Source organism: Oncorhynchus tshawytscha, linkage group LG09 (genome assembly GCF_018296145.1).
Source record: "Oncorhynchus tshawytscha isolate Ot180627B linkage group LG09, Otsh_v2.0, whole genome shotgun sequence".
NCBI lineage: Eukaryota > Metazoa > Chordata > Actinopteri > Salmoniformes > Salmonidae > Oncorhynchus > Oncorhynchus tshawytscha.
Genome location: NC_056437.1, coordinates 50,277,428 through 50,304,467, shown reverse-complemented (window position 1 = coordinate 50,304,467; position 27,040 = coordinate 50,277,428). Strand labels below are relative to the sequence as shown.

General features: G+C 40.6%; 3 protein-coding genes across 25 annotated transcripts in view; 2 read left to right on the top strand and 1 right to left on the bottom strand.

The window, feature by feature from the left end:
• The window catches only part of picalma (phosphatidylinositol binding clathrin assembly protein a), a 56,007-nt gene extending 53,748 nt beyond the window's left edge, over window positions 1-2,259 (top strand). For 14 of the 21 annotated variants that reach the window (XR_006084106.1, XR_002954681.2, XR_002954679.2 and 11 more), the window contains 2 exons: window positions 438-695; window positions 786-2,259. Coding sequence is in view for 2 of the 21 variants with exons in the window: in XM_024432188.2 (XP_024287956.1) it covers window positions 786-803 (18 nt within the window). In the remaining 19 variants the exon portion in view is untranslated. The remainder of the gene's footprint in view (window positions 1-437; window positions 696-785) is intronic. The other 7 variants (XM_024432185.2, XM_042327008.1, XM_024432188.2 and 4 more) reach the window with 3 other exon arrangements.
• Window positions 1,500-12,401, bottom strand: ccdc83 (coiled-coil domain containing 83). Of its 3 annotated transcripts, none has more exons than XM_024432192.2 (10): window positions 11,797-12,401; window positions 11,059-11,143; window positions 10,589-10,757; window positions 10,266-10,433; window positions 9,906-9,997; window positions 9,772-9,840; window positions 9,060-9,181; window positions 8,701-8,771; window positions 5,971-6,170; window positions 1,500-2,725 (listed from the first exon to the last, which is right to left on the bottom strand). In XM_024432192.2, exons 1-10 carry the CDS (start codon window positions 11,856-11,858, stop codon window positions 2,540-2,542), a joined length of 1,224 nt encoding a protein of 407 aa, XP_024287960.1. In that variant the 5' UTR covers window positions 11,859-12,401; the 3' UTR covers window positions 1,500-2,539. The 3 variants fall into 3 exon arrangements, with proteins under 3 accessions (XP_024287960.1, XP_024287961.1, XP_042182945.1); XM_024432193.2 differs by having other exon boundaries at window positions 1,500-2,722; XM_042327011.1 differs by lacking the exon at window positions 9,772-9,840.
• Window positions 12,402-24,568: 12,167 nt separating this feature from the next.
• Window positions 24,569-26,602, top strand: crebzf (CREB/ATF bZIP transcription factor). The gene is given in 4 exon segments (XM_024432184.2): window positions 24,569-24,621; window positions 24,623-24,674; window positions 24,677-25,648; window positions 26,149-26,602. Coding segments are annotated over 3 exon segments (792 nt in total). The 5' UTR covers window positions 24,569-24,583; the 3' UTR covers window positions 25,379-25,648; window positions 26,149-26,602.
• Window positions 26,603-27,040: the final 438 nt, after the last annotated feature.

Below are 27,040 nucleotides of genomic sequence, written 5' to 3'. Positions count from 1 at the left end.
TGAATCAAGCTTGTAACTAACGTCAGTACAGTAGCCTATGCTTCGGGAAGGGCAGGTAGCTTAATCGCACAGGCAAAGATTTTCAGCTTGCAGGCACACACTGGAATAAATTCTTGAGTGACAGAGTGAGGATTTTGCATAGGGGTTTTGTTGTGTGACTTGAATAAACATGCCTGCAACGTAAAATAAGGTTATTCACCGGTTCCCATGCTTTTAAAGTAAAGGTTCTGTTCCTTGAAAAATCGTATTTTACGGTTTTCAGTTCTGTTCCCTGAACCGGTTTCAAATCTCTGCTTCAAACACTTAATCGTTTCCCCCCTTTTTTTAAAAATGTTTCTTTAGCTGTTATCTTCATTGCAATACATTCCATTTGCATTAAATCAATGTGGCCAGAATGTATTTAATAGATAGTAATTTATTTTGCACTATGCTTTCAGGTGTTTGATTTGGCCAAAAGTATGTCCTGGATGGAAGGCATTTTTGATCTAAGAATATGTCATATGTCCTGTTTTGTGCCTGGAGGACTTCTCAACTAGTCATGACACAGGACCAGCGATTAACTGAATCGTGTCAATGACCTTCCTTGAGGACACACTGCTGTCCTGATCAAACACACATCCGAGAACGCAAGTGCTGGAGAAAATATGATATCTACAAAGATTGTTCTATTATATTCTGGCCTACATTTTGTGAAGGTACTTGGTTGGTTATCAAGGAACAAGGAATATTAATGTTTGGCACTTAAAAAATAAATACATTCAACATGGCCTTTATCTTTCTCTCAGCAGATGCAGTTCATGTAACTTAAAAAGGAGGCTTTTGCCCTCCGAAGACAAACCATGAAGCAGCGAGACTAACTTTCAAGCAAAAATCCAGTTAACTGTTATACTCCTCGTCGAGAATATCAGCACAAATAAGGACTCAAGGGGGGGAACCTTGTCCAAGAGGCGTCAAGTATAGGACACGAATCCCATTTTGTAATTGGTCTTCTGAGAAACAGTGTGCGCTGCCATTCTAACCCCTCTACAGGGATCACTCATTCCATTTGTCTTCTGTAAAAGATACAAATGGTTACGGAAAGGGAGACATTTTGACTTTGCTGTTATGTATGGAAAATAGTGGTTTATCACAGAATTGCTTGATCCGATCATCAATCGTACATTATCTAATTGAACCATAACTGATTAGTAAAGCTAACCTCTGTTTATACCATGACTTTCAAAAGAAATTGTATTACGTTTGCAGTAGACATTCCTTGTGCATTGTTTGTATTTATTTATACCCACGGAGGATATGACATTGAACTCTTCAGGTGTATACATGGGTATGATTGGATTTGTATAATTGGAGTTTGAGTGTGACTGAGTTAAAAAAATAAATTTAAAAAAAGTTAATATAAAGATTGAAAAATGTAACCGACTGAACCAGCATAATGTCAAGCACAGTTCTTAGTAGCTCAGTCACAACCCTGGGGTGATATTGGCATAAAACAAGTTTAATGATTCAATAGTCAATTCTGTGAGCTTGGGTCTTTTTTTTTTCTTAAGGGAACATTTTCACTCACTAGCAAAGCACTACATTTGTGATTTGCCGGCATTGCGTTGGGAACGATCCACATTTTATGCTTTACACTTGGCATGTAATTTATTTTACATGGAACTATTCTATGGCTGCCTTTCCAAAATGAATGTGCAGAGTGTCCTTCATGCTCAGGCCATCTTTACATAGACCAGCATCTGGGTTGGGGGAAAGGAGGTGGTCACAGGGGGCAGGGGAAAGAGCTGTGGATGTCACTGGTCAGCTCTAAGTGTCAGATCTAGGTTGAAATACTATTTGAAATCTTTTAAATACTTTGTTTGCTCTAGCTTGTCTAGAGTGCCAGAAGGGCTGGGTTAGCAGTTTTGGGACTATTCTATTGGTCTATTAAGCCATACAAGATCACTCAAGCACAGATAAAGTATGTTAAATGAATGTCGGGTAAGTGGGCAGTAGGATCCAGTTGAGCGGGGGGGGGGGAGAAATGGAGCACTGTTGATCGGTGCTTTGTGTATATAAAATGGATCATTTCCATCATGGGGGTGGGTGGGACATGTGCAGGATGGTCAGAACATGAAGGTTATTCTATTCATCAAATTAGCATTTTAACTGCATTGTACCTGCAGATTTATATTTTTGTTTATATTAAATATATAAATAAATGTATGCAGGATTTGGTAGATTGTTTTTTTTTTTTTTTCAATAAAGTGTTTTGCAACAGTATCTTGAGTTTGTGGGTGATTTGAGTATCTTGCGTTTGTTTATAGATCTTAATTAATAGAATTATATGGACAGAACCTCGATCAATACTTCTACTCTGAGCTACTTTAAACCTGTGAAGCATCATGTGGCACGTGCCGTTGTTGCTTAATTGTTGCTTAAGAATATATTCTTAGACCCTTGAGTTTGTAGAATCATTGCAGGTTTAATGGTAATGTCTCTGATCCCAACATGAGGCCAATGCTAGATTTACAAAAGTGTGTGTATTAGTGCTTGGGCCTGGCTACTTGAACCTCTTGTGGATGATGCGGGCAGTGAGGGGCCAGTCTTCGGGAGCCTGGAGCATCTCTGGAGCTGAGGAGGAGCCTTTGGAGCCGGGGGTCTCGGATGGCACAGGGTGCAGGGGAAGAGCCTGGCCCACCACAGTCAGCAGCTTCATCTCCAGAGGGCCCAGGTGCATGTCTCCCTGCTGGCCAGCACAGAGAGGGGGAAGGGAGTAGTCCCATATAAGAGATGCATCCTGTTTGGCCCAAGATTTCCCATCGCAACAAGGAGAGAGATTGTTTCTCTCAGATCCCTACGTTGTCTCGGTTGCATCCACTGCCAAGAGGTGGCACAGAGGCAATCCTTAAGGCTCTCGCTCCCTTCACTCAAGCCTCTGTCCCTGGGTTTTTATTTTTAATTTTTTAGGAGGATTCAATGAAGCGCTGAATGTCTGATTCAATACCTTCTGAATCTAAAATGAATGGCATCTATCAAAAGGAAAGCCAAGTTCGATGTCACATTCATGACTTTGTTTAGCGCCTTACTGAAATCATGTTCTCTTCAACGCTGGTAAAATGAAATTCCCAAGTGAATCAGGTGGGCACATGGTTTGGATACAGATTATTGCTGTGATTTAGCAGCATGCATAAGGAACACCCAAGCCACACTGCTGTAATATTTATAATGAACAAAAATATAAATGCAACATGAACATTTTACTGAGTTGTAGTTCATATGAGGAAATTAGGCCCTAATCTATTGATTTCACATGACTGAAAATACAGATATGCATCCATTGGTCACATACAGTGCCTTGCGAAAGTATTCGGCCCCCTTGAACTTTGCGATTTTTTGCCACATTTCTTGCTTCAAACATAAAGATATAAAACTGTATTTTTTGTGAAGAATCAACAAGTGGGACAAAATCATGAAGTGGAACGACATTTATTGATATTTCAAACTTTTTTAACAAATCAAAACTGAAAAATTGGGCGTGCAAAATTATTCAGCCCCTTTACTTTCAGTGCAGCAAACTCTCTCCAGAAGTTCAGTGTGGATCTCTGAATGATCCAATGTTGACCTAAATGACTAATGATAAATACAATCCACCTGTGTGTAATCAAGTCTCTGTATAAATGCACCTGCACTGTGATAGTCTCAGAGGTCCGTTAAAAGCGCAGAGAGCATCATGAAGAACAAGGAACACACCAGGCAGGTCCGAGATACTGTTATGAAGAAGTTTCATACAAAAAGACTTCCCAAGCTTTAAACATCCCAAGGAGCACTGTGCAAGCGATAATATTGAAATGGAAGGAGTATCAGACCACTGCAAATCTACCAAGACCTGGCCGTCCCTCTAAACTTTCAGCTCATACAAGGAGAAGACTGATCAGAGATGCAGCCAAGAGGCCCATGATCACTCTGGATGAACTGCAGAGATCTACAGCTGAGGTGGGAGACTCTGTCCATAGGACAATCAGTCGTATATTGCACAAATCTGGCCTTTATGGAAGAGTGGCAAGAAGAAAGCCATTTCTTAAAGATATCCATAAAAAGTGTTGTTTAAAGTTTGCCACAAGCCACCTGGGAGACACACCAAACATGTGGAAGAAGGTGCTCTGGTCAGAACTTTTTGGCAACAATGCAAAACGTTATGTTTGGCGTAAAAGCAACACAGCTCATCACCCTGAACACACCATCCCCACTGTCAAACATGGTGGTGGCAGCATCATGGTTTGGGCCTGCTTTTCTTCAGCAGGGACAGGGAAGATGGTTAAAATTGATGGGAAGATGGATGGAGCCAAATACAGGACCATTCTGGAAGAAAACCTGATGGAGTCTGCAAAAGACCTGAGACTGGGACGGAGATTTGTCTTCCAACAAGACAATGATCCAAAACATAAAGCAAAATCTACAATGGAATGGTTCAAAAATAAACATATCCAGGTGTTAGAATGGCCAAGTCAAAGTCCAGACCTGAATCCAATCGAGAATCTGTGGAAAGAACTGAAAACTGCTGTTCACAAATGCTTCCATCCAACCTCACTGAGCTCGAGCTGTTTTGCAAGGAGGAATGGGAAAAGATTTCAGTCTCTCGATGTGCAAAACTGATAGAGACATACCCCAAGCGACTTACAGCTGTAATCGCAGCAAAAGGTGGCGCTACAAAGTATTAACTTAAGGGGGCTGAATAATTTTGCACGCCCAATTTTTCAGTTTTTGATTTGTTAAAAAGTTTGAAATATCCAATAAATGTTGTTCCACTTCATGATTGTGTCCCACTTGTTGTTGATTCTTCACAAAAAATACAGTTTTATATCTTTATGTTTGAAGCCTGAAATGTGGCAAAAGGTCGCAAAGTTCAAGGGGGCCGAATACTTTCGCAAGGCACTGTACCTTTAAAAAAAAGGGCCTCGATCTTACCATGGTATTTTTGTGCATTCAAATTGCCATCGATAAAATGCAGTTGTGTTCATTTTCTGTAGCTTATGACTGCCCATACCAGAACCCCGCCGCCATCATGGGGTACTCTGTTCATGACGTTGACATCAGCAAACCGCTCGCCCACACAACGTCATACACGTGGTCTGCGGTTGAGGCCAGTTGGACATACTGCCAAATTCTCTAAAATGACGTTTGAGGTGGCTTATGGTAGAAAACTTAACATTCAATGCTCTGGTGGACATTCCTGCAGTCAGCATGTCTATTACACGCTTCTCAAAACTTGAGACATCTGTGTCATTGTGTTGAGTGACAGAACTGCACATTTTAAAGTAGCCTTTTACTGTGCCAAGAACAAGTTCCACCTGTAATTATCATGCTGTTTAGTCAGCTTCTTGATATGCCACACCTGTCAGCTGGATGGATTATCTTGGCAAAGGAGAAATGCTCACTAACAGCAATGTAAACATTTGAGAGAAGTTTTTTGTGCATATGGAACATTTCTGGGATCTTTTATTTCAGCTCAAACATGGGACCACCACTTTACATGTTGCTTTTTATAGTTTTGTTCAGTGTAGCTACGAGCTCTAGCTTGTGCTGTCGCTCAGCTGAGGCTGACCTATATATCTATCGACAGATGACGATGGAGGCTGCCAGTACAGCTTTATCTTACTACTGAACTTTGGCAACTAAGAAAAACAAAAATGGGTTGGACCATGTTTTTGCTTTCTATTCGACCTGAGCCACCCTCAAATGGAAGAACTATCGGCCAAAGCAAGGTGAATGTAACTTAGACAACTGCTGTAAACAGCGCTTATGCACTTGGTCGAGGGAAGCTGAGTTGAATAGTGTTATAAGATACCTCTTAATGTCAGCACAGGATGGAGGAAAGGTGAGTCGAGGAAACCACATTTGATTATTGAGATATGCCCATAGACTTATAGATTCAGTTCTACTCCAACGCTAACGGATGTGTTGAATCCGAGAATAGCCTGAGATGGGTCTTACCTGCAGGTAGGTCTGGCTGCCGTACAGAAGCACACTGAGGTCCTGAAGGGGGTCCTCTGTTGGCCTGTAGGCTGCCTCACTGCAGCTGCCACTTGTTTCATCCCTCTCCAACTCTTTGGCCTGCTTTTGAGCCCGCCATGCTTCTGATGCTGGGTGGAGGGGAGGTACTGGGCTGCTGCTTACCCCGTCTGGTGGGAATCCTGAAAAATATTAGAAATTGGGAGGGAGGGGTTAAAATGACTACAGTGATTTACTGAAAGATAAAAGCCTGTACAGTATCCAATATGGAGGAAATGTGGATAGGGTTAGGGGTGAAAAGAATTAGCTCAGTAAATGAAAATGCCACATTCCAAGAGAGGAACATGCTGGTAGCCATTGTTTAATTTTTATCTTGAGTTGAGCTGAGAGGACATGCCGTCTTAGACGGAAATGAGTGTTAACATGTTGCCAAATAGTCTTGGGGAGGGAGCTGTGACTCAGTGGCTTCCTGTGCCCGGGCGGGCCTCCCATTAGAGTTAAACGATACTGATCACAGCACCCTTCTCAGTGGTACACTGGTGCCCACTTAGTGGAAGATTGTTTTACTAACCAATCAAAGGAAAGTCGTCGTCTCCGAAAAATTTAATTGTAGATCAAAATGATCCGGTATGTCTATTTCTACTTGCTTCCCATTTCATGTGAAATTGTGCATCTTTCAATTTTATTTCTCTTTTTTTTTCTGCATTGTTGCGACGGTCCCATAAGTAAGCATTTGTTAGTCTACACTTGTTGCTTACAAAGCATGTGACAAATAAATTATTTTGTCAGACGATTGCGATAATTGACATTTGTAAGTGGCAATAACAGATCATTAAGAAACGTGAGTATTTCAGAAAGGCTAACATATTTAGATTTGTGATATATGCTTGTCAATACAATCTAAGGCAGCAACTGTTGCACAAACTCCAAAAGTGACAAGGAATCACTACTCTGTCCCTCTTGTGGTCTTCCCTGCTTCAGGTCAAGGAGCTGCACTACTGGCAACACTGGACAAATGTCTTCACTTGTCAGCAAAAAGTTTCAATTTGAAAGACATCCTAGACCTAGGATCTACACCGCAGGACCGATAACTATCTCTGCAGTGCTATCCCAGCTTTGGTTCGCCTGCTAAACAGTTGAAGATAGCTGTGTTTGTATATTGTGTTTTTGTTAATTTGTATTTAAGTTGTACTTTCAATTCAGCTTGTTGCTGACATTTGTACAAGGATGTCAAATAAAACATACAATTGATCATCATAACCTGATGGTTGGCCACAGTCCATGAAGTGCTTCGCAAGGTTGGTCATGGCTCACAACACCATTATCCCAGAAACCCTAGACCTATTCCAACAGATCCACAGATGATGCAATCTCTATTGCACTCCACACAGCCCTTTCCCACCTGGACAAAAGCAACACATATGTGAGAATGCTATTCATTGACTACAGCTCAGCATTCAACACCATAGTGCCCTCAAAGCTAATCAATACGCTAAGGACCTTGGGACTAAATGCCTCCCTCTGCAACTCGATCCTGGACTTCCTGACAGGCCGCCCCCAGGTGGCAAGGGTAGGTAACAGCACATCTGCCATGCTGATCCTCAACACGAGCCCCTCAGTGTTGCATGCTCAGTCCCCTCCTGTACTCCCTGTTCACTCATGACTGCACGGCCAGGCACGACTCCAACACCATCATTAAGTTTGCCGACGACAAAAGTGGTTTGCCTGATCAACGATGAGACAACCTACAAGGAGGTCAGAGACCTGGCCGTGTAGTGCCAGGACAACAACCTCCCCCTCCACGTCATCAAGACAAAGGGGATGATTGTGGAATATAGAAGAGGACCGAGCACGCCCCCATTCTCATCGCCGGGTTGTAGTAGAGCAGGTTGAGGGCTTCAAGTTCCTTGGTGTCCACATCAACAAACTAACATGGTCCAAGCACACCAAGACGGTTGTGAAGAGGGCACGACAAAACCTATTCCCTCTCAGGAGACTGAAAAGATTTGGCATGGGTCCTCAGATCCTCAAAAGGTTCTACAGCTGCACCATCGAGAGCATCCTGAAGGGTTGCATCACTGCCTGGTATGGCAACTGCTCGGCCTCCGACCGCAAGTCACTACAGAGGGTAGTGTGAACGGCCCTGAACATCACTGGGGCCAAGCTTCCTGCCATCCAGGACCTCTATACCAGGAAGTGTCAGAGGAAGGCCCTAAAAATTGTCAGACTCCAGCCACCTTAGTCAGACTGTTCGCTCTGCTACTGCATGGCAAGCAGTACCGGAGTGCCAAGTCTAGGTCCAAGAGGCTTCTAAACAGCTTCTACCCCCAAGCCATAAGACTCCTGAACAACTAATCAAATGGCTACCCAGACAATTTGCAATCCCCCCCCCCCTTTTACACCGCTGCTACTCTGTTATCATCTGTGCATAGTCACTTTAATAACTCCACTTACATGTACATATTACCTCAACTAACCGGTGTCCCCCGCACATTGACTTTGTACCAGTACCCCCCTGTATATAGTCTTGCTATTGTTATTTTACTGCAGCTGTTTAATTACTTGTTACTTTTATTTGTTATTCTTATCTGTATTTTTTAAAACTGCATTGTTGGTTAAGGGCTCGTAAGTAAGCATTTCCCTGTAAGGTCTACACCGGTTGTATTCGGCGCATGTGACAAAAAAATATATATATATATATTTGAGTGTTACTCTTCATAATGGTCTCCTGTACTGTGGAGTCAGAGGGTCCCAGGCCTGCCGCCTGAGTCAGGAAGACGTTTCTGTGGACAGGAGAGCAGAGAGATGAGTGAGACCACAGATGGAAAGCAAGGAGAGTGCCGTTTTACCACAGGTGAGTGGATTAATAGAATAGCATTGCATATAATTGACGCCGGGTCCCAGATCTGTTTGGGCTGTCTTGCCCAAAAATGGCATGACAAAGACCATAGAAGTTGGCTATGCAACACAAACTGATCTGGGACCAGGCTGTCCAGCTTCATTCAGTAACATATGACATGGCATGTCACAGTATATGAATGTGGGTGAAGAGTTATGTTGAGGTGAAGGACCTAGAGATTTGCAGGTCCTCCAGGCGACGCTCAAACAGTTGACCCATGTGCTCAAGATTCTCCTCCTCCAGTTGTTGGACGGCCAATGCTGTAATGGATACCTCTCTTGTGTAAATGGCAAGCTGTGGGGTATTCCAGAAAGCAGGATAATTAAATTAGCCAACTAAATTTGATAAACAGCCACGCAAACTTGATTTTCTGGTTGATTAAGAAAAATTGTATATTGGTTGTTGCTGTTCAGTCAATTATAACTTGTCAATTTTAAATCTATATTTCTCAAAAATATGAAATTATTTTGGACAGTTAGCTGGATAATTTATACTCATGAATCCATCTTTCTGGTACAGACCCCTGGAGCAAGGGGATGTGCTTTCTGATCATGTCTGGTAATACTTTACTCAACAACCAAAGAACATCCAGCCGACTTGACAACTGTGGAAAGCATTGGAGTCGACATGGGCCAGCATCCCTGTGGAACGCTTTGGACACCTTGTGGGGTGGGGGGGACTCAATTTCAAGTGTTGAGTGTTCTTAATGTTTGGTACACTCAGTGTATACTGTGTAACAATAGGGTCACACAAACAAAAATGATGGGTCTTACTGTGCTTTCTTATGCTTTCTTTTAGAACAAATCATGACTACCAGATTATGAACTGTAAAATAAAGCAAACCTAATGTGCTGTTTATATTTTCAACCATACATATGCCATACCTCTCTCTTCAGCCACTCATTCTCTTTGATCTCCTGTCGGCTGTGCTTGTCAAGGTGTTTGATGGCCCTCTGAGGAAAAAGTGTGTTATCATCGAAAATAAAGAAATCTGTTCTGCTGATGTGCCTTGTCTTACCTCTGTAGCCAGTTGTTTTTTGTCATCTATGAGATGCACTGTCTTCTTGTCAATTTCATTGAAAGTTACATCAAGAGAGCGCTGAATGTTGTCTGTAGAAGTAAGAGACACGCGGTCAAGGAAAAGCTGCGAGGACATCTGTCTCTGTCTTGTAAATGAATTGACTTTTGTTTTTGTAAATATTATCTCTTTGATTCAATTATTTTGAGGTTCAATCTTACTTCGCAAGAGAAGTTGATTCCTAAAACCAGTTACTGGTTTGTATAGGGTTACAGGGGTCTGAATAAGAGTTGACTTCCCAGAAAAAATGGGCTTAGTTTATCCATCTCTTAGAGGAGCCAAGCCTGTGAGTGCATGTACCTGCCATCTCCTGAAACCCCTTCTGCATCTGAGCCAGCTCAGCCTCCAGGTGCTGGATCTGCTGCTGGTGCTCTTGACTTCCGGCCATCTTATACTCCTGCCTGATGTGCCTCTCGGCCTGCAAGACGAGCACTTCCTCCTCCAGGCGGATGACTTCAGCGCGCAGCTCTCTCACGCACAGGGACAAACTATTTGTATTCATGTTACATTAATATTGCACATTCATAATATTCCAGGTGGGGAGTACCGGTGGATGGTAAAAACAGTTTTTGACAGGTAGCTTTATGATTATGGTATATCGTATTGGAGAGCCGAGAGACTACCTGCCAGTTCTTTCTCCTGGCTGCGGACTAGCTCCAAGTTCTGCTGCAGAGCTTGCTCCACCTGCTCTTTGTTGACCACCTCTCTCTGCTCCAGCTTACTCTCCTGTTCTTTAGCCTGCTTCCGCAAGACCTTGATATGCCCCAACTGCTCCTCTTTCAACTGCTCCCTCTGTGTGAGCACAAAACACATTCATTTTATAATGCAGATTCTCTCACTCAATGAGTCAGTGGATAGGCTATTCAATGACCTTGGTGCCACATTTGGGTTTTTGTCCTAGCACTACACCGCTGACAACACATCAATTTTCGATTATTTGAATCTACTGTGTAGTGCTGGGGGTGGGGGGGACCATGTTTGGGGAAACTTTGTCTTAAACTAATAAAGTTTTAGCAAAATAAAACTACTGATGTTTTGGGGAATGGAAAATTAATACAGACCCTGTGAATTCACAATTGCTTAATGTTCTCACCAATTCTGTGTGTCTTTGCTTCTTTGTCTCGAGTTGACTGACCTCTTCCTGGCACTCATGTATTTCCTTTCTCTTAACTTGGAGCCTAAATACAACACACAAGTAAGTCATAGTCTGGGAATGTGTGGTTCGAGTCAATGTAAAAAAAAAAAATGGCACGTTCAATTTCTATTGCTCAAAACGTTAAGGTCTATCAAGCTAGAGGCTTAATGTCTCTGTCTATTTCAAAGGTTATGTATCTAGCTATGAAAAGTTAAAGGAGAGCCGCACACTCGGGGCTCAGATGCAATAACCTAATAACCAACGTTTCGACAGACAAGCTGTCTTCATCGGGGTGTAACGAAACGTTGGTTATTACGTTATTGCGTCTGAGCTCCTAGAGTATGCGGCACTCCACTCCGCTAGCCAGCACCTCGCCAAAATGGGTGTGCGTTTCTTTTGCCTCTAGATTATGTATCGAGCTATAACATACGTCCTGACTTTCTGCATCATTCTATATAGCTAGCTAGTTGAACGAATGGATCATAAAAAAGTAGGCTTTACATGTACGGCTTTTCAATTCAGATCGCAGCTAGCTTAGTAAACTGACAAGCAAATCTAGCTAGCTAGCCAAACTGTCTCGCTTACTAGCTAGCTAACGTTAGTTCACTGACTTTAGATAGTGATATTTGCAAATAAACTAGCGTTGCAACATTGGATTGGTTTATTAGCTAAGAAGGTTAATAAAACAGTGCTTACTGAAAATTGATAAAGGCCTCCGCCAACGTAGTTTTGTCTTCATCTGATGACTTCTTACCCATGTTGGCTTGCTAAAACTTCACAAAACAGCTGATGATTATTTGTTTGACACCTTACTGTCTGCTGAGCGAGAAGTCAGCGTTCCCCTATTTCCATGGAAACCCCATATTCTATATCGACTCAACATTGCCCCCCAGCTTCAAGAAAGTGAACTGTGGGCCTATTCGGGCCGTTCCTGCATGTTGGTCGTCACTAGGTACCACAGCTACAAAGTCACAAACTCATTCTATTTCTACAATTTATCTTCTTAAAATGTGATTTTAAACTCTAACCGTAATCACACTGCTAACCCTAACCTTGAATTATGACCAAAAAGCAAATGTTTGTTTTCATGACTTGTTGCGATAAGCCAATTTGACTTTTTGGAAGCCCCAGGGGTTTACTGCATGCCATCCAAACTTCTTTGGCCCATGACACCATTTTGATATCTGAATATTCTGGCACCCCAACCATGTGAAAAAAATGTCATTAATAGCCCATGTTTACTTTTTTATTTAGGTCAGAAGTTTACACACACTCAATTAGTATTTGGTAGCATTGCCTTTAAATTGTTTAACTTGGGTCAAATGTTTCAGATAGCCTTCCACAATAAGTTGGGTGAATTTTGGCCCATTCCTCCTGACAGAGCTGGTGTAACTGAGTAAGGTTCGTAGGCCTCCTTGCTTGCGCAAGCTTTTTCAGTTCTGCCTACATATTTTCTATAGGATTAAGGTCAGGGGTTTTCTATAGGATTGAGGTCAGGGCTCCAACACCTTGACTTTATTGTCCTTAAGCCATTTTGCCACAACTTTGGAAGTATGCTCGGGGTCATTGTCCATTTGGAAGACCCATTTGCGACGAAGCTTTAACTTCCTGACTGATGTCTTGAGATGTTGCTTCAATATATCCACATAATTTTCCTTCCTCATGATGCCATCTATTTTGTGAAGTGCACAAGTCCCTCCTGCAGAAAAGCACCCCTACAACATGATGCTGCCACCCCCGTGCTTCACGGTTGGGATGGTGTTCTTCGGCTTGCAAGCCTCCCCCTTTTTCCTCCAAACATAAGGATGGTCATTATGGCCAACGGGTTCTATTTTTGTTTCATCAGACCAGAGGACATTTCTCCAAAAAGTACGATCTAGGGGCCTCCCGAGTGACGCAGTGGTCTAAGGCAGTGCCAGCAAAGACTCTGGGGTTCAAGCCCAGGCTCTGTCGCAGCCGGCCGCGACCTGGAGGTCCATGGGGCGATGCACAATTGGCCTAGCGTCGTCCGGGTTAGGGAGGGTTTCGCCTCTCCTTCCTGAGCAGTATGATGGCTGCGTGGTCCCATGGTGTTTATACTGAGGTCTTTGTTGAGTTCTTTTGATTTTTCCATGATGGCAAGCAAAGAGGCACTGCATTTGAAGGTAGGCCTTGAAATACATCCACAGGTACACCTCCAATTGACTCAAATGATGTCAATCAGAAGCTTCTAAAGCCATGACATTTTCTGGAATTTCCCAAGCTGAATTTTCCAAGGCACAGTCAAGTTAGTGTATGTAAACTTCTGACCCGCTGGACTTGTGATACAGTGAATTATAAGTGAAATAATCAGTAAACAATTGTTGGGAAAATGACTTGTGTCACGCACAAAGGAGATATCCTAACCGACTTGCCAAAACTATAGTTTGTTAACAAGAAATTTGTGGAGTGGTTGAAAAACAAGTTTTAATGACTCAAACTTAAGTGTATGTAAACTTCAACTGTATGTGAGAATGCTATTCATTGACTACAGCTCAGCATTCAACACCATAGTGCCCTCAAAGCTCATCACTAAGCTAAGGACCCTGGGACTAAACACCTCCCTCTGCAACTGGATCCTGGCCTTCCTGACGGGCCGCCCCCAGTTGGTAAGGGTAGGCAACAACACATCTGCCACGCTGATCCTCAACACTGGGTGGCTCAGGGGTGCGTGCTTAGTCCCCTCCTGTACTCCCTGTTCACCCACGACTGAGTTGCCAAGCACGACTCCAAAACCATCATTACATTTGCTGATGACACAACAGTGGTAGGCCTGATAACGATGAGACAGCATATAGGGAGGAGGTCAGAGACCTGGCAGTGTGGTGCCAGGACAACAACCTCTCCCTCAACGTGAGCAAGACAAAGGAGATGATTGTGGACTACAGAAAAAGGAGTGCCGAACAAGCACCCATTAACATTGACAGGGCTGAAGTGGAGTGGGTTGAGAGTTTAAAGCTCCTTGGTGTCCACATCACCAAGAAACTATCATAGTTCAAACACACCAAGACAGTTGTGAAGAGGCCACGACTACACATTTTTCCCCTCGGGAGACTGAAAAGATTTGGCATGGGTCCCCTGATCCTCAAAAAGTAATACAGCTGCACCATCTAGAGCATCCTGCCCAGTTGCATCACAGCCTGGTATGGAAACTGCTCGGCATCTGACCGCAAGGCGCTACTGGGTAGTGCGTCCGGCCCAGTACATCACTGGGGCCAAAATTCCTGACATCCAGAACCTATATATTAGGCGGTGTCAGGGGAAGGCCCAAAAAATGATCTAAGACTCCAGTCACCCAAGTCATAGACTGTTCTCCCTGCTACCGCATGGCAAGCGGTACCGGAGCGCCAAGTCTAGGACCAAAACGCTCTTTAACAGCTTCTACCCCCAAGCCATAAGACTGCTGAACAATTATTAAAATGGCCACCCGGACTATTTACATTTACACCCCCCACCTCCCCTTCGTTTTTACACTGCTGCTACTCTCTGTTTATTATCTAATGCATAGTCACTTTACAAATGACTTTAACGAACCTTTACCCACGCATATTGACTCTGTACAGGTATCCCCTTTATCTAGCCTCATTATTGTTATGTAATTTTCTTGTTACTTTTTTATATTTGTTTTTGTTAATATTTTTTTTTACTATTTCTCGAGTTGCATTGTTGCTTAAGGCCTTGTAAGTAAGAATTTCACGGTAAGGTCTACTATACCTGTTGTATTCAGCGCATGTGACAAATAAGATTTGATTTGACCTTGTTCCCTGTTGTCGTGAAAGCACCATTATCACCATGGTTGCCACAGCCATTTCTACAATTTATCTTCTTAAATTCTGATTTTTTTAACCTATCCTTAACCACACTGCTAAACTTAAATGAATATTACAACAACAAATGACGATATAGACCATTTTGACTTTGTGGCTGTGGTAACTAGTGACTACCTCACATATACATCAAAGAGCCTAGTTATTGGGTTAGTTATAAAAATTCATCCCTGAGCAGAGAACAACGCGACCAGCACAGAGTTTCTAATGGCATAGATGGGAAAAATACGAGGTCAAATCATGACGTCAGTGATCTTCAGGTCGGAGGTCTAGAAAGAGGCCCAAGTTGGAATTCTGAGTTGGATGTCCGTTCAAAACTATTTCCCCCAGTCGGAGCTCGGTTTGTTTTCGAGTTACCGGTTGTCTTGAAAGCACTGAAGTCGGCCATTTCCGAGTTGTTTTGGACGCGTCATAAATACTAACTGTATGGCGCCTCAGTGTTAACGTTTTGAATTTTCGCCATTGTTGACGTCTTTTGTACGTTTCGAAGTTCTCTCAGTTTGTGTGGTCAGTAAGTTTACCGACTTTCAAACAACATTTTATATTTTACTACAAGAACCTGAAGAGTATTGCAAACAAAGAGATCCAATCTGATCCACTTAAAGCTTGACGGACGGTAAGTGTGTGGTTACAGCATTTAAAAAATGCCGTGTCAGACATTGTTTGTGTGCATTGCCAATGGCTAAGTAACGTTACCCTGTGACGACCCAAGTAAAAAGGTTGGTCAGATTCTGTGCTGGGTATGCTTTACGCTACTCCGCTTCAAGTATAGCTAGCTATCTAACGCTAGCAAGGCTAATGTCGTTAGGCCTAGTTAGTTAGCTTGTCAACTTTCATTTGTTGGAACAGCCTAGTAATCCATGCAAGTACTCACGTGATAATGGATAATGCTAACGTTACTAAGTAGTTGGTGTTTTCGCCAACGTTATTTTTTATTTAAAGTTGGCAAGCAATGTTAATGCTATCTTCTTAAAATCGGTTTTTAAATTTAACCACAGTGCTATAGTAACTTTAAATTAAGACCAAAAAGCAAATAGTTTTAACGATATACTATATCCATGGATATGGTAACTAGTGACAACCCTTTACTTGGGGATACTTCCTCAATTCCAGACTTGAAAGACAACAATTATTCTAAACTTCCATGACTAAATTAGTTGCATGGGGTTCGTTTTGAGTTAAGAACATGCACCATTATTAAATTAAATACGTGTTGCTCCATGAAGCACTTCATCCAATGTGTACGCTGCCATCTTGTCTATTTCAAATATTTTCATTGACAGGGCCCACACATCGTTGGTTTACTTTACACTTGTGTGTTTAAGGTAGTAGTTTTGGGATTGTTAGGTTAGATTACTCGTTGGTTATTACTGCTCTGTCGTAACTAGAAGCACAAGCATTTCGCTACACTCGCATTAACATTTGCTAACCATGTGTATGTGACATACGTTTGATTTACTTCATGGCCCAAAACATTTAATATAATTTAGTAACAGAGCATTTTCTAAATTCATTCGAACCCCACGTTCCAAACACTTAACAGACACACTGTATCCCCTCAGCCCTCAAATTAAGTGGACACTTCTGATGACGTTAGACGAGTATACACTTGCAGGGTGAGGGAGGAAGGAATTGAAAACGAGAGTGGCAAAAGTTGAAAAAAATGTGGAAAGGGTGGAAAATAATAACAATGTCTACCATAGACGTCTCACTGATCTGGAACAATACACAAGAAAATGGAACCTGAGACTCTATGGCTTGCCAGAGGTGGAGAATGAAGATGTGCGAGGAGAGGCTATCCGTATCTGCCAAGAAGTTTTGCCTGCAGAGAAGAATAAAGTTGGTGATACCATCGACGTTGTACATCGCCTCGGCAAGAAGCAACAGCAAAGCGATTCAAGACCCAGGGGTATCATCATCCTATTCACTACCAGATTCTACAGGGATGCTGTCTGGAAAGCTGCTAGGAAGAAAGCCTTCCTTCAGAGCCATGGTATGCGTTTCGCCGAGCATCTCAGCCCGGAAGACATAGAAAGAAGGAACAAGTTGTGGCCAACGATCAAGATAGCACGAAGTGAGGGGAAGGCTGCTTACTTCGTTGGAGGACGAGGTTTCATCAACGGTTCAGAAATCCATATTCCTCCCTAAAATCTCACCAGAAGGAACAGGTTGATGGTTTCAGCCATGGTATTCTCATTTTCCTTATGTGGTTTACCTAACAAGCATCAGGTGACTATTTTACAGGAATACTCAGGTATTTCAATTCATTAGTTTGTTCTTGTATGACCAGAAGTCCTATTTTGTTTACAAACTTACGAAGAAGATTGAAAGCTGAATTTATGTTTTATGTATACAGTAACTAAGATACTGTTTTAAATGGCATACAGGTCTGCTCTGACTTTACACAGTTATTGTTCTATTTAGTTATTAATACTTATTTCCAAAAAAGGTCTTAGGAACGTTTATATGTAAAACATTTTGTTATTCAATTATTTTATGATCAGTTTTCATATGTACTTAAAATAGTAGGTACCCTTTTATTAAAATTATTATTTGTTGTTTTATTTCTCAGAATAGTTCCTGATTACACTAAAGAGGGTTTTTAGTCTCTCTTACAACAAGAACCCTTGGTTTGGTCTTGAACATAATTTCCAGTTGAGTTGAATTTCAAAGGTTATGGAATAAGCTATTTTCACTTTAAATTGACTTAAATGGTGCAGATCTCGGTTCCTTATCGTTTACGTTCACTGCTCCTACGTCTTTGACTCATCCTACTACAGTTTATACTTTTATATAATCTTTGTTTTGTCTTTGTCTATATCTCTTAATGCTAGGGGGTTACGAAACAGTGTGAAGCGCAAGGCATTTTTATTTGCTAAACAATTTTGAACAGATTTGTGCTTTTTTCAAGAGTCTCACTCAATTTCTGCTGATGCCAACTTCTGGAGGTCACAGTGGGGCAACGATATTTGGCTTTCCCATGGATCTGAACGCTCTGCTGGTGTCACTACAATGAAAAATACCTTTGGTGGTAATATTCTACACTCGGAATGTGACCCCTTTGGTCACTTTATTTGTCTTGTGATCAGTTACAATGACATTACACTCATTACTGTAAACTTCTACGGGTAAAACACCAAACATGAGAATGATGAGTTGCTTGAATCTATAGAGAAACATATACTTCATTGGTTATCTAAATTTCCCAATTTGTTATTATTGATAGGAGGGGACTTTAACATTACAATAGATAATTCAACTGATAGTTGGCCCCCAGGTAGGCCAACCAATCAGAATTTGGGTTTAATACTTTTTATGGAAAAGTTTGATCTTACTGATATATGGAGAGAGAGGTTTCTGGCCGAAAGATCATTCACTTGGAGTAACAAAACAGGCTCCAGACAATCCAGAATAGATTTTTGGCTTATATCCAAATGTATTGATAGTGAGTGTTACTACAAATATTTGTACTACTCCCCTCACAGACCATAAGGCTATTTACATTGATATCAAAATATTTACCCCTGATACGAACCTTGGTAGAGCATCCTACAGGAAGCAATATAGCTCATTATTAAATAATGATATAGTTACATTTGAGGTTAAAGATCTGCTCTCACACTTTTGGGAAAGGGCTTGTGAAGAAAAATCTTATTGCAAGAACTGGGAGCTCTTTAAATTTGAGGTGTCCAAATATCTTAGAAAATATGGTAGTAATCTTGCTAAGACCAGAAGAGCTGAGGAGGAAAAGGTGATCATTAAGATAACTTCCCTTTCTCAGAGGTCCCCAGCTGACCTCTTGGGGGAGGAGAAGATGGAACTAATTGAGTTACAAAATAAACTGGATAATATATATAAATTAAAAGCAGAAGGAGCCTTTATTAGATCTAGGAAAAAATGGATTGAGGAGGGAGAACAGAATTCATCCTATTTCTTTAGACTTGAGAAATGTCACTCTAAAAATAGCACTATCCATAAGTTAAACATTGGTGTTATTACAGATGACCAAAAATTAATCGCTAAATACTGCAGCAATTTTTACAGAAAATTGTATAGCTCTACGTACTGTCAGGAATCCACATATGTTTTTTTAACTCACTGAATAATGTTCACTCTATCAGTGATATAGAATCTAAACAGTGTGATGAACCCATCAAAGTTGAAGAGATTATAGAGTCTATCAAACATCTAAAGAACAATAAATCACCAGGTGTTGATTGAATTACATCAGAATTTTACAAATTATTTTCTGAACAAGTAGCTCCCTTCCTATTTGAAGTCTTTTTAGAGAGTATTAAAAACAATGTTCTCCCTCTTACAATGAGTCAGGGGTTAATAACACTGATACCTAAACCTAAAAAAGAAGTGCTGCTCATCGATAACTGGCGTCCAATTTGTCTTCTTAATAATGACTATAAGATATTAGCCTCACTACTTGCAAAAAGAATTAAAGAAGTCCTGGATGCAATCATTGATGAAACACAGTCTGGCTTCATGAGGAACAGACATATTTCTAACAATGTCAGACTAGTATTAGACGTACTTGACTACTCAGACCTAATAACTGAGGATAGCTTCATATTATTTTTAGATTTTTATAAAGCATTTGACACAGTAGAGCATCAGTTTCTCTTCCACTCCCTTGAGACTTGGCTTTGGGGATTTTTTCTGTAAGGCTATTAAGACTCTCTATGCAAATGGTAACAGCTCTATCAAATTGAAATATGGCACCACACCTAGATTTGAGTTAAAGAAAGGAATTAGGCAAGGTTGTCCTATCTCTCCGTACCTGTTTTTATTAATCACCCAACTTCTTGCAAATTCTTTAAATAATAGTCCTGAACAAGGTATTTCCATAGCTGGTTAAGAAATTATTATAAGCCAGCTGGCTGACGATACTACACTTTTTCTGAAAGACGCTAACCAAATTCCCATATCGATCAATGTGATACAATCCTTTTCCAAAGCGTCAGGTCTATATCTTAACATTAAGAAATGTGAACTCATGGCTGTCAAAGATTGTGTGACACCTTCATATTATGGTATTCCAGTAAAAGAAGAACTTACATATTTAGGCATAACGATTACAAAGGATCAGAAGTCTAGAGGCTTACTAAATTTTAACCCTCTTATTAAAAAACCCCAGAAGAAACTAAATCAATGGCTATTGAGGGACTTATCTTTAAAAGGTAGAGACCTTCAGCCTTGGTTATTAGGAATCTCTAGACTAACATGGTGCTCTATCTTTATATCTTGACCGTAAAATAAGCAAGGAGATAGACCAGATGCTTTTCAACTTTCTTTGGAGAAACCGTACCCATTACATTAGGAAAACTGTTGTAATGAACACTTATGAGAATGGTGGACTGAATTTTCTTTAAATAATACTTTCAAGATCAATTGGATAAAACAATTCCTAAGAAGACCCACTTCTATCTGGAATTTTATTCCTCATCATGTCTTCTCTACTTTTGGTGGCCTTAACTTCATGTTGTTTTGCAATTATAATATTGACGAAGTTCCAGTGAAACCTGCCGATGAAAAGCAGAAAGTTTTCTTGTCATGGTCCTTAATTTATAAACACAATTTTTCTCCACACAGATATTATATATGGAATAATCGGGATATATTGTATAAAAATACCTCTCTGTTTTTAGAATATTGGTTCAGAAATAATATCCTATTGGTGAGCCAACTGGTAAATGCAGAGGGTCTTTTACTCAGTTATAAAGAATTCTTATCACTTTACAAGGTCCCTGTAACACCTAAACATTTTGCAATTGTTTTAGATGCCATTCCCTCAGGTGTTGCTATGTTATTCAGGAACATGTCAAAACCTGACCCTCAGAGCCTACCTTCTATTGACCCTGTTGACTCATCAGTAGGAAAGATTTGTTTCTCCTTTGGTCCATTCAACAACAGAGCGATACGATCCTTGTTTCAGCAGGATGTTGTATCTATACCTTATGTCATGCCTTATTGGAATGGATTTATTGATAATATCTGTTGGAAAAAAGTTCGGATGTTGCCACACACATACCTACTTGTTAACAAAATGAAGGAAGTTTCCTTTAAAATTATTCATAAATATTATCCTGCCAACCACTATATGAAGAAGTTTAAGGAAAACATCAACTCAAATTGCTCCTTTTGTAATGACCACCCAGAAACAGTTGGTCATCTTTTTTGGCATTGTATGCATGTAAGAAAACTGTGGCAAGACATCAGTAGGTTTATAATTGAACACATTTATGAAGATTTTACACTATTGTGGAGAGATGTACTGTTTGGATTCTTTACATACAATAGAAATAAGCGGAATCATTTTTATGTAATTAATTTCATTATGTCATATACACAAATGTAAATTTACAAACAGAAAACCACATTTTCGTAGCCTACAAAAAGAAATTGAACTGTATTTTAAGACGGTTAAAAGCTCTACTAACAAAAAAGCTGTTAAAATTGTAAGTATATGCATGTCCCTTAAGGTCCTTGTGTAATTGTAATGTGATATTGTACCCCCTAGCACGATTGTCCATTGTTTGTAATCTATGTATGCTTGTGTTCCCTCATGTGCTTTATGTATTGATTTGATATTAAAAATAAATAAAAAAGGGAGGAAGGAATTACTTTTTAAATGGACCGCCCTTGCATGGAAATGCGTTAATCACGCGATGATTGTGTTTTCAACCACCGGTACCTTGTGCATGCTTTATATGCGCTACAGTCAATTATGGTTGCTTGTTTCCTTACATTTTCTAAATAATTATTAATATATGCATACTATATAATAACTAGCAAATTAATTAGCTAACTAACTTTAGCCTGCCTAGCCTTTCAAAAGCTAACCAAAAAAAACATCACTTACGAGACGTGTTTGAGCTGTCATGTGCATAAGTAGCACAATTTCTAACTTATTTACATTCATTTTTACTTACATTTGTATGTTGAATTTTCCATGTTGAGGTTTTGTCTGACTTTACTTAGCGGTTGTACAATCATCGCAAATTGAATTATGGGGTGTTTCAGGACATGTAGTGAACATAATTGTACACTCGCAATCTCGATCAAAAACAAGAGTTGAGGGGCTTACGTTGTGAACTTCCCTTGTATGGCCCGACATCAAAGATGGTGACGGGTATTCCCCCTACGGCATAAGGCCAGCGTAAGTGGATGAGGGTGTATATTGTATGAGTTTGATACGCAGCCTGTGTATGGCGGTATGGAATCATTCCCAAATCACTGTGTGTAGCTACTGGCTAGCTATATTCTCAGACAATATTTTGGCGCCTAGATGCAGCCTGCTTTGAACAGCTGCACAAGAAATGTTCATATTAAACAGCCTTTATTTTTTTTGACAAAGACTTTCAGCTACAGTGGTGGAAAAAGTACCCAATTGTTATAAACGTGCTCTCACTGTCAACTGTTAATTTAAGGTTTGCTGAAAATAATGTTTAAAAAAAATGTATGAACAGAACAATATTCAACAACTGAGACACAAACTGACCAAGTTCCACAGACATGTGACCCTGAACAAAGGGGGGTCAAAATCAAAACTTAGTCAGTATCTGATGTGGCCACCAGCTGCATTAAGTACTGCAGTGCATCTCCTCTTCATGGAATTCACCAGATTTGCCAGTTCTTGCTGTGTGATGTTATCCCACTCTTCCACCAAGGCACCTGCAAGTTCCCAGACATTTCGATCCAACAGGTCCCAGACGTGCTCAATGGGATTGCGATCCAGGCGCTTCCCTGGCCATGGCAGAACACTGACATTCCTGTCTTCCAGGAAATCACGCACAGAATGAGCAGTATGGCTAGTGGCATTGTCCTGCTGGAGTGTCATGTCAGGATGAGCCTGCAGGAAGGGTACCACATGAGGCAGGAGGATGTCTTCCCTGTAACGCACAGCATTGAGATTGCCTGCAATGACAACAAGCTCAGTCCGATGATGCTGTGACGCACCTCCCCAGACGATGGCGGACTCTCCACCTCCAAATCGATCCCACTCCAGAGTACAGAGCTCGGTCTAACGCTCATTCCTTTGACGATAATCGTGATTCCGACCATCTCCCCTGGTAAGACAAAACCGCGACTCGTCAGTGAAGAGCACTTTTTGCCAGTTCTGAATGTCCAGCGATGGTGGGTTTGTGTCCATAGGCGACATTGTTGTCAGTGATGTCTGGTGAGGGCCTGCCTTACAATAGGCCTATAAGCCCTCAGTCCAGCCTCTCTCAGCCTATTGTGGACAGTCTGAGCACTGATGGAGGAATTGTATGTTCCTGGTGTAACTCGGGCAGTTGTTGTTGCCATCCTGTCCCGCAAGTGTGATGTTCGGGTGTACCGATCCTGTGCAGGTGTTGTTACGCGTGGTCTGCCACTGCGAGGACGATCAGCTGTCCGTCCAGTCTCCACGTAGCGCTGTCTTAGGCGTCTCACAGTACGGACATTGCAATTTATTGCCCTGGCCACATCTGCAGTCCTCATGCCTCCTTGCAGCATGCCTAAGGCACGTTCACACAGATGATCAGGGACCATGGGCATCTTTCTTTTGGTGTTTTTCAGAGTCAGTAGAAAGGCCTCTTTAGTGTCCTAAGTTTTCATAACTGTGACCTTTAATTGCCTACCGTCTGTAAGCTGTTAGTATCTTAACGACTATTCCACAGGTGCATGTTCATTAATTGTTTATGGTTCATTGAACAAGCATGGGAAATGGTGTTTAAACCCTTTACAATGAAGATCTGAAGTTATTTGGATTTTTACGAATTATCTTTGAAAGACAGGGTCCTGAAAAAGGGACTTTTTCTTTTTACAGTTTACTTGAGTAAAAGTATAGAACTTTTTTTAATAGAATGTTATTCAAGTAAAAGTTAGTCACTCAGTAAAAACTACTTGAGTAAAATTATTGGTTTCTAAATATCAAAAGTAAATGTAATTGCTTAAATATACTTTAGTAAATTGTTAAATGTAAGTGTGTGAATTAGCAGGACAGGAAAATGGTCTAAGCGTTCAAAATGTAACGAGTACTTTTGGGTGTCAGGGAAAATGTAAGGAGTAAAAAGTACATTTGTTTCTTTAGGAATGTAGTAAAGTAAAAGTTGTCCAAAAAATGTATTAAAGTACAGATACCCCCCCCCAAAAAAACACTTGTTTTTACACTACTGCACAGATATGACGATGATGTCGCCAACAACTTATTCACTAGTGATGGTAATTTTAGCTAGCAAACGTTAGCTTATATTTAGCAGGAGCATGTTCTTTAGAACCTAAGGCAAGCCTTGCCAAAAACAGACATAGCAATAAAGAATACATTAGCTAGCTAACTAGATGCAACTTGTTAATGCAACATTTTTAGATCACAAGAACCTGATTTTATATTTGATAAAGGAAATGTGCATGGCCTCAAGACAGAAGGCCCTTCCAAATGGGGATTGAGATAATGGAGGGAATCTGAAGAATAGGCATAATTTACTCACTGAATGCTCAAATATTTATTTCATTGCTAATCTGTTGAAACCCAACATTCATTAAACCGACCTAATATTAAAACAGTTATTAATCAATGTAATTTTGTGTATCCTCACAGAAAATCTATGCAGAGTCCAGATTGGAGAGGGAATAAATCAAAAGCTAAAATGATCACCAGACGAAGAGGTCATTCAGACAACACCGATGCACACCTCAAATTGGCCTTTTGAAATTGAAGTCCCTGACTTTGTTGAAACTATATACATTTTAAAACGAGTCCCTACGAAGACATGAGCTCAGAGAATGGGGATAAAACAGTCGGATTAGAGCTTGATGGTTTACTTGGAATCGACAAGTTAGACTGGACATTTGAGAAGGATGCTGTCGCCCCTCTTTTCGACATTGGATTGACCGAATTAGGTGTGGGTGACACAACAGATCAAGATTTTGGAATTGGCGCATCCAGGACGCCATCACCAGAAGGAATGTCTGCTGGTCAGAAAAGGAAGAGGGAGAACCTGTCTGGGCGCCTGATCAACAAGAACGCCATCGCTGCAAGAATGAATCGTCTGAAAAAGAAGGAATACGTCAACGGGCTGGAGAATCAAGTTGGGTCTCTGTCGTCAGAAAACCACATACTTAAACAGGAAAACGTCCAATTGAATAAGAGGGTGGAAGAGTTGGAAGATGAGTCGAGGTACCTGAGAGCTGTGTTGGCCAACGAGAGTATGTTAGCCCAGCTGTTGTCAAGGCTGAGCGGCGTGAATGGCATGAAATTATCTTCCTCACTTTTCCAGGAGTCCAACAGGAATGAAGACCACGATTATGCCTTGCCTAGGAAACTTGTGAAGATGGAGAAGGAGACCTCTGGTGGCGTCTGTCTGCACGTGGACAAGAACCACGTCTCAGTGGAGTTCTGCACTAAGTGTGCAGAGAGTGCAAGTGCATCACTCAAAATGTAGGGTCGAGTACTTTTCTGTTTTCAGATGTGGAGACTGAACCTGATTTAACCTCAGAGTAAAAAAATATCAGGGGAATTTATGAACACTTAAAACTGTTTTGAGATCATTAATTAAGAATTGTTGAATGAGCATGTGTGAAATCTTATGAAACCAATGATTATAAGAACACCTTACTCGTTAAACCTTGTTGCCAGTTTTCTTCTAGGTGATGATTGTTCAACCATGCTGGATGAATGGGTTACAGAACGTCCTTGTCTGCTTGGCTCCATGGTAAGGATCTCTTAACAAGAAAAGCTGATCATTTGATACGTTCTCAGATGTTTTTCAAGGTTGTCTCAAGTTTTAAAATAACTAGGTATACACTGGAACATATGTTTCTCTGTTTGTTTGAGTTGAGTAATTACTTAAATTTGTTACCTCAATTTATATTCAACTTTTCTTTTATTAAGCTCTATGCATTAAGAATTTAACCTGTAAATACAAATTGACTGATTTCACGCCCAAATATAAAGAAATGGTGGCTTTTTGAACTTAGCAGTCAAGTTTTATTGGAATTGAAGAAAAAAATAAAAGGAGTACGGTGATGTTTCACAATGAGTTTTATAGTATTAGATTATTAGTTCATATTGGCTCTCTAACCAGAATGGGGGAAGAAACAACAAATATAGTTGGTTACCACGGTTTGGTTAGAAATTATCTCTTTGTGAAACCTCACTATTCTGCTGAAGGATGTTTTTATTTAGCGCCCCTATTTTTCTTTATTGCTAAAGTGGATTCTGCTGTCGGAAGCTGAAGAGGTGGAACTCGCTGCTGCCAACTTGGCCTGTTATTTTTTTAAAGGTAGTATAACAAATAGTGTAAGTGACTACATGTTACCAGTATCCCACCACACCTTTGAAAAAAGTACTGAATTTAGAATATTGTGGATGACAAGTGTTCCACTACCTATTGCATTGACAATATCAGAGGTCGTATAATAGTTTCTTAAGTTTAACTTGACTTGTGTTGACACTTTTCAATGTAACACATTTGTAAAAGTATATTTTATTATTGATGTGGTGATCCTGATAGAAATGGACATCACCAATGTTGTATAAACTGAGTCAGTATGTCTTGAAGAATTATGTATAATACAAGATGTTGTGCCAATCTCTAAACGAGAGAACAATTTTTAAGGAAGATTGGTTTTGATAAAGTAATTGACAATAAATCTTATTTTGATTATGCATGCTTCAGTTATGTATTTTGTCTTGACTGTTGCTGTATGTAATTGATATTAACCTTATTTTCTCTTTTCAAACAGCAAGCTTTTTCTGCAGACAAAGATCTATCAATTCCTCAACAAAATGGGGGGGATTGGTAATGGTTCCCAAACACGTGAGGCTTCGTTTGAGTGGAGAGCTCATGTTGTATATGCATACACTTATTCGTCTGGTGTACTTGTTTTTGACATAATGCTGCTGCATTTAGGTATAATGTAATAGTTCACTCTCTTAAATTGGCTTCGGGTGTTCTCAGATCTCAAAATTAGTCTGACTAAGTTCATGTCTAGCTATATGCCTGAAGCACAAATCTAGATAGAAAATACATGTGCTGTTCAAAATGATAAATACAAGTCATTTTGGATATCTTTCCCATTTTTTATTTGGAGTTGTGGCATAT